Source organism: Ascidiella aspersa, chromosome 5 (genome assembly GCF_963924565.1).
Source record: "Ascidiella aspersa chromosome 5, kaAscAspe10.2, whole genome shotgun sequence".
Taxonomy (NCBI): Eukaryota; Metazoa; Chordata; class Ascidiacea; order Phlebobranchia; family Ascidiidae; genus Ascidiella; species Ascidiella aspersa.
The window spans coordinates 20,591,908-20,599,399 of record NC_139451.1 but is presented as its reverse complement, the minus strand read 5'-3'; the positions used below and the strand labels follow the sequence as shown (position 1 = coordinate 20,599,399).

The following is a 7,492-nucleotide window of genomic DNA, read 5'->3' as shown; positions in this document are numbered from 1 at the left end:
TTACATAGCAAAATGGCAAAAGAATCAGGAAAGCAGAGCTACAAGGATATGGTTTTGACTGCCATCACTGAACTTAAAGCCAGGCAAGGCTCGTCGCGCCGCATGATAAGTTCTTATATTAAGGCCCACCACGAGGCTGGTAATCGGCATGACACACTCTTAACAACATCGCTCAAACGACTTTTGGAGTCGAAAAATTTGGTCATTGTTAAAGGCATCGGCGCCAACGGCACCTACAAAATCAACAAGGAAATGGTTGCCGAGGAAAAAGCCAAGCTCAAAGCGAAAGAAAAGCTCGCCAAAAAGAAGGCTTCTGAAAAGGAAAAGGCGGAAAACGCAAAAGAAAAGAAACAAGCCAAAGCAACCAAGAAAGACACCACCAAGAAGTCGGTCAAAGTCAAAACGACGGTTCCCAAGAAGAAAACGACAACAAAATCACCGAAGAAGGCGACCACCAAAAGCGCCACAAAAAAGGTCGACACGAAAGCCGCAGCGAAGAAGCCGACGAAAAAGCCAACTGCTAACAAAAAGTCCGCACCAAAGAAGACACCAACGAGTAGTGCGAAACCCGCTTCCAAGAAGACCCCAAAGAAAGCCGCAACCAAAAAAGTAGCTGCAAAGAAGGCTAAGCAATAATAATTATATCGTAAATTCTGTTCATTGTGTAACAGTTTGTCTTAGCATCGTTTTGCTACGTTTTTGCGTTTTACTTGACACCTATTCAAGCGGTCGCTTACTCAATGCGTATGAAAATAAATTCGTTGTTTTTAACTATTCTATTATTCAACGTGCTGTTTATTAGTGACAGAATAGAAGGAAGCATTGTCAGACAAAACTGTGCAAGTTGTTTATTAAGTCAAACAAAGAAAAAAAAAATTGTTAAACGACCAGTGCTGATTGAAGCTAAAACTGAAATAGGGTTAGTGTCATCGCAACTTCTGCCTAAATTGTAGTTTATTTAATCCATGTCAAACGAAGCAAACAGTCCTTTAATTAACAAATTTAGGAAAAACAACTTGGCCAAGAGGTTTTACAATTTCTAAACTAAAAAAACGTCAAAGTTTTTCGTTAAACTGAATGGTTTAAGGTGTAATAAAAAAGGGCGCTGGTATAGGATCCTACCTTGATAAATAAAGCAACCCACAATATTTGGGTTTGTGTAAGGGTCAAGTATTAATATTTAATAATATTGCTTAACTTATACCTAAACTAACCCACACCCTAACCCAAATAGTGTGCATTGTGGTAGGATTCTAGACCAGCGCCCCAAAAGTTGGTACTTATGAGAAATAACCCACCCAACCAGCTTGTATAGTTACAGTATTTCCTTTATCTCCTTTTTTATTTGAGTAAGCTAGACTAACATTAATAAAGTAAATATGGCGGAACCAGAAGTTGCTCAACCCATTGTGGAAGATGACGACTCGCTTGACAATTTTTTTAAGAAGAAAGACAAGAAGGGAAAGAAGAAAAAGACAAAGAAAGTGGATGCAGGTCCGGTTTCTACTTTGTCAAAACAACCAATTAATAACATTTAGTTATAATTTGACATTTTTTAACCGGATAAAGTGCAAGGCGATTATTGTGTTGATTGTTTCTTTTTCTGTTGAACAATGAAGAAACCATACAAAATAAAGGCACTGGTGTATAATCCTACCACATTTATTTTAACAGTAACAAAATGAGTTGCCAAAGTTTAAATTACAAAGAAAGGTATAAATATGTTAGAATTATTATAATAATAATACCTGACCCACCCAAACCCAAATGCTAGCTCTCACCCTAACCTGAATATTGTTAGCAACATACCCCCTAACCCAAATATTGTTAGCCCCGTACAAAAATGTGGTAGGAATCTAGAACAGCGCCAAAATAAAGTTACAGACATTAATTGTCCTTCAAATCAATCTCTTGCTGAAGTACTACATATACATAACTGGAAATAATTGGTGACAGGTGAAGATGTCAGCGAAATAATAATAAAGCCAAAGAAGAATGACGATGAGCCTAAAAAGGAAGGAAAAGATGAAGAGCCAAAAACTAAAGTAATGGAGAAAGTTTTTACATATTTTAGGCTTTGACATTTAAAAAAAAAAAAAGCCAGCTGATCAAAATGGCACCTTTTTACTGTATTATTTGGAATTGTCAAACAAAATATATTACCCTTAGTTTGTTCAAATTCCACTACTTATCTAAAGGGGCATAATATGTAAATAACAACTGGTTTTCATGAAATATGATGCTGCCATTTTTAGGCTTAGATAAGGTAAAATATTTTAGGAGACCCCAATTATTTCATCTATCTATTGTATTATTTGACATTCTGTGCTTGTATATGTTGGCTACCTTTTGAAAGACCTTAAAATAAATTTGAGACTGTTTTTTAAAACAAAATCTTACTTTGGTTACGACTTATTCAATATATTTTTGCTCTAATTGATTGCTAGGCTACCTTTCAAAAGACCTTCAAAGAAATTTGAGACTTTTGTTAAAAAACTTTTAAACTGTGGCTCTCTCTATCCAATCTTACATTTTTGCTCTAGTTGATTGCTAAGTTCACCAAATTTTGTAACTTAATTTTACACAGGAACAAGAAGAATGGATTGATTTTGAAGATGAGTCCAAACGGGATTATAGTGACCTTAAGATCCAGAACCTTCAAATTGGGTGACTATAGCAATATTGCAATATACTATTCAGCCATGTCCAAAGTAAAAGATCAGATCCAATTAGGACTTGAATACATAAGTATTCAATCACTAAAGAAATTTTGAAAGTGAATGATGTTCTACAAAAACATGTTAGAAAATGATTGGTAAAGAAAACTTGTTAGAAAATGATTGGTAAAAAAGGGGTATTGTTTTGTATGGCACTACATGGGCACAGTGCCTTGGTAGTTTTTGTTGAACATCCCTGGTGATATTTTTACTTGTATTTAAAAACCTCCACATTGTTGATTAGTTATTATATATAAAGCATTAAGTATCAGTTACTAATTCGACCCTGTAAAAGCATAACAATGTACAAAATCTTTCTGTACTCAAAATAAAGTGTGTGTTGCAAAACTGACAGTATAAAGCTCTGTTAAATGTTGACAATTTTGTTGTAACATTAAAGTAGGTGAATGTGTCTGATATATTGTAATCCCAGTTGAGTTATATTTATATACAGTCATATCTGGTGAAATAGAACTACTTTGTTTTGTCCAAAAAGGCAAGTTTATTTTTTTTATTATCGGAAAGCTATAAATCAAACTTGCCAGCAAGGCACTGTGTTTATTCAAACAGATTAAAGGCCCGTTTACACTACAGCTGCACTGAGCTGCGCTGGGCGTAATTTGCATTTAAATTCTATTGTGGCGAGCGTTTCACGCTTTGCTAAACTCAAGCCCCGTGCAGCAGCTGCAGCTAGCTTAAAGTTACGCTTTGCTAAACTCAAGCCCCGTGCAGTTGGAAAAAAAATCCGCTTTGGAGCAATTTTCACGCTTTGCTAAACTCAAGCCCAGTGCAGCTATAGAAAACATTACGTTTTGTCGCGATTTTTACGCCCAGCGCAGCTCACTGCAGCTGTAGTGAAAACGATTCCAAGCCCAGTGTAGCTCAGCTCCGCTCAGTGCAGCTGTAGTGTAAACGGGCCTTAAAGACTGATGTTGAAGTGCAAAATATACTCTACTTTTATTTTTAAATTAATTGCAGTATGTGAAAAAGTTGTTCCATTAATTTCTGCTTTACTTTATCACATTTCAATTATATTAACTAAACAATTATCTTTCTAAACAACTATTGTGGTTTTTGGATTAAGTTAGTAAAATTGCGCTATATGGTTTACCAAGATCGGACTGTATTACATAGTTTACAGCAGTGGTTATTTTTGACTGTTGTATAGCCAATCATAATATTATATATATATATATATATGTTTACAAATGTTTAGTGAACAGGCACCAGGGCCTGTTGTGGATGTTCCCGAGTATAACGAGGCAGGTGAACTGATGCCTCCTCGTACAGAAGAAGGACCGTGGAACAAGAGTGTAAAGAGTCAGGAGCCGGAAGTACAGGAGGAGAGGAAAGAAGGTTTGTTGAAATTAGAGCAGTGAAAATATGCAAACACGTAAATATTTAAACAAAAATTTGCCAAAATCATAATTTTAATGCTTTTGCAGCAGTTAGAAGGGTTGGCCTTAAATTAAATTTGACACTTAGTACCAATTTAGCATACATTAGAATAAAATTGCCAAAAATGTTGGCAAGCCGTCTGCGAATTTTGTTCTACCAAATTGTTTTTCCACTAATTTAACCTGCCTTTTTAATTCGGTAGGTATAAATACTTGGTCTTGGTATGACTGGCCTCGATTGTTTACCATTGAATTTGTAGGGCTTTTTCACATGTTAAATTCTAGTGCCAAGTGTGCATCATTGGAGATTTTTGCTATAAAATCGGCCTTCAGTCTGTCACAAAATTAGTCCAATAGGTCTGACAACAACAACAACAATTGATTTGCTTTAGGCAGTCATCAGTCGGGCGAGGTGGTGTCAATCAGTACTCGAGTTTCATATTGCATGAGCAAATGTGGGCACATACAAAAAAGGGTCTGTTTGTCGCCTCAAGAGTGAAGCGCCACAAAATCAATTCAATATTGCTCATAGTATTTTGTCTTCACAGTTGCCCCTACACCCGAGCCAAAGAGAACCGGAGCATACAGACCACCACAAGCCAGGTATTTTAGCACAACACAAGAAGCTGCAACGTTATTAATTCATTGTTATTGCTGTACACCATGTTGTTGGTACTTTTTATAGGACAGGGGTATATTTTTGGCTGTGAAGCTAAACTAACTAACCACCAGTGACCAGCCTATTTAAAAAAAAAGTTTTATGCAGTTTGTTTTGCAGAACATCATTAACTAAAATCGTCTGGTACCCCTATATTTTGTTTTTAAATATGGCATAAGAGTAATATATTTTTTTCTTGTGAAATACAACAATGTTGTTTACCTTGGCTGACAGATTAATGGGGTCATCTCCTGGGCCTGGCAATCTTACACCTATGTCCATGAAGCGCACCCGAAAACACCAAAAGGCTCCTGCCATCAACAACGAGCTTGATTTTCCATCGCTAGAGGCCGCTGTCAAAGACACTGTGTAAGCGCCAAGACAAAAAAACTATCAATTGTATATAATGTGTAGGTATCTTGCTTATTTTTGGTATTGAAATATGTTGATTTTGTTACATTGTTATAGTTTGTATATTTAGTCATTTCATCTCAACTTATCTTAGACAAAAAAGTCTTCGGGGCTTTGTGAGAGCAAATATACCAATTTATTTGTTGAGTTAAAAATATTAAAGTTCTTCTTTTTTTAGTCTTCGAGATTTTAAGGTTTTAACCTATTTTTGGATAGCTTTATCTTAATTAAAAACATTTTAAAAAGTCACTCTAGTTGTTGACCTACCAAAGTTAATCCTAAGCCATTTAATTCTAAAAATACATTTATTCTAATAATATTGTTTGCCACGTGCAGCAAAGCCAATTTATCACTAGTAAAGGCAGATACAAAACGATGATATAAGTATAACGATTAAGCATCCCACCTGAATAATGTAATTCAAGATATGACTAATTCATTGTTATTGACCAAAGTCGACAATACTGAAGTTTTGGTACAACGTGAATCATACCGCCTGTTCATTTGTGAAGGCAGTCACGCCAATTCAATAACATTTGGCCTGGATCTAAACTTTCTGTTTGGTTCTGTTTTATTTGGTCTGTCACGTTTACGTTTTTCCGCAGAGAACACAAAGGATTCGAAATGGTAAAAACCGGCGTCAAATCGTCGGCGTCTTGGCGAACGAACCAACAGCAAAACCAGAGCACGAACATTTCCCTGGGCAACCAGTTTTCCGCCCTCAACACTCAATAAACGAGAAAAGCTCGGATACCGAAGGCTGTACAATTCCCACGATTTTTGCGTTTACTTGCAACGAACTGAATTTCGCTCGCCGAGTGACAGACCCGAAGCGGAACAAAACGCAATGCAAAGAAAATCCCGTTCGCCCTTTATCGCTTTCTCGTTGTTTCCAATTGTGGTGATGTTGATGCAACTAGTTTAATTCTTTTCTCCCTGCTGTTCTTCTAATATAGTACGTGCGTTGTCTCGTTTTTTTCCTTAAATGCGGGATTTGTATTTGTATTAGGGTTGCGATAAGTAAAAACTGGACTTCAAAATGAACTGTGCCCTTATTGATGTAAGGTAAATGTACTCCCAACTTTTCGATTAAACTGAAATATTATACAATACATGCTCTGTTTCTTTTTGCAATCGTGCCTTTGGATGCTGACATAATGCCTTCGTCGAATATGTTTCTTCATTCTTTCGACTGTAAAACTACTTCAGCGGGCCTTGCGTGGCATTTGATGTTAAAACAATGAATGGGTGCTTTTTGGTGTTTGAAAGCGGGGTTATCAGCTTGGAAGTTATAAAAACAGTTCGGAAATTAGTTTGCTCACTTTGTTTCGACAAAAAGCTAGTTCTCGACACGCTCTTTTGTCCAATTGCGTTTTCAAAACTTTTTTCTGCGTTCTGCAAAAACATTTTTTGAGAAGGGCCCCGTAAAATGCTACACGCGAAACACTTTTGTTGTTTGCAGAGATTTGTCCAGAATAGGAGAACGACACAATGTCGAAAGAACGCAAAAGATAAAGGTATTTGTTTTTACTTCTAGGAAAATTGTTCGTAGTTTAGCTTTGTCCTCACGAAACACTGAAATGAATTATGTTTTTGCAAGGTCTTCCAAAATAGTGAAACGTCCTTTGATTAAATTATCTTTTGGATTTTCTTTTCGTACTGTAAAAATTGCTTTTGCCACCCAACAATCCAAATTGCAGGAAAATATTCAATTGCTAGTAGCCATGATAGTTTGGTGCGTTATGCATACCACAAAAATAGGAAATTGTTTTCAAATATATTGTAAATTTTCGTTTTGAAATTTATCTGCGCTGTAATATTGGTTGCCCAAGTGTGTTGAAACCGCCTATCTGTGTCAAGTAAATCTGAGACCTAACTGTATTTGTGTGTGGTATTTCTTGTAGGGTTGTTGACATCTTTACTAGTGAAACTCAAATTGCGGTACATTTTGTTGCAACGCGCAAATAAACCGGGCGTAGGCGGTGGTAGAAACTTCCTGCCGAATGCCTGGAAGCAACTCGATTACCATTTTGAAAAAAATACAGCCTTTTTTGTCTGTACCTGTCGTTGCCAATCTTTTTAATGCACCTCACTAGTTAGGTCGTCTTAACAGGCATGTTAACAAAAATAGTAGGAACGTTACTTCAGTAGTGTCTTGCGAAGACGTAATAAACGAAAATGATTATTCTGCATTTGTTTCTTCTCGGACCGCGTTGGTAAATACGACTAGAACCCCAGTTAAAACTCCCTGATGTTAATACAAGTAGGTTTTAAATGTATGTCTCCTTTTAGCATAAATTCAAATTCAA

General features: G+C 36.3%; 1 protein-coding gene across 2 annotated transcripts; it reads left to right on the top strand.

Annotated features, from left to right (window-relative positions):
* The first annotated feature begins 1,288 nt into the window (after nucleotides 1-1,288).
* Nucleotides 1,289-7,064, top strand: LOC146145327 (protein CDV3 homolog A-like). 2 transcript variants are annotated; one of them, XM_083389779.1, is made up of 7 exons: nucleotides 1,289-1,494; nucleotides 1,957-2,045; nucleotides 2,588-2,667; nucleotides 3,934-4,073; nucleotides 4,663-4,717; nucleotides 5,007-5,182; nucleotides 5,789-5,925. In XM_083389779.1, the coding sequence occupies exons 1-6, from the start codon at nucleotides 1,380-1,382 to the stop codon at nucleotides 5,143-5,145; spliced, it is 618 nt and encodes a 205-aa protein (XP_083245905.1). In that variant the 5' UTR covers nucleotides 1,289-1,379; the 3' UTR covers nucleotides 5,146-5,182; nucleotides 5,789-5,925. The 2 variants fall into 2 exon arrangements, with proteins under 2 accessions (XP_083245905.1, XP_083245904.1); XM_083389778.1 differs by having other exon boundaries at nucleotides 1,295-1,494; nucleotides 5,007-5,141; nucleotides 5,789-7,064.
* Nucleotides 7,065-7,492: the final 428 nt, after the last annotated feature.

Coding starts and splice junctions, on each gene's coding strand:
- LOC146145327 (XM_083389778.1), top strand. CDS start 1,380: ATGGCGGAACCAGAAGTTGCTCAACCCATTGTGGAAGATGACGACTCG. Junction 1,495..1,956: donor GACAAAGAAAGTGGATGCAG/GTCCGGTTTCTA, acceptor AATTGGTGACAG/GTGAAGATGTCAGCGAAATA. Junction 5,142..5,788: donor GCCGCTGTCAAAGACACTGT/GTAAGCGCCAAG, acceptor GTTTTTCCGCAG/AGAACACAAAGGATTCGAAA.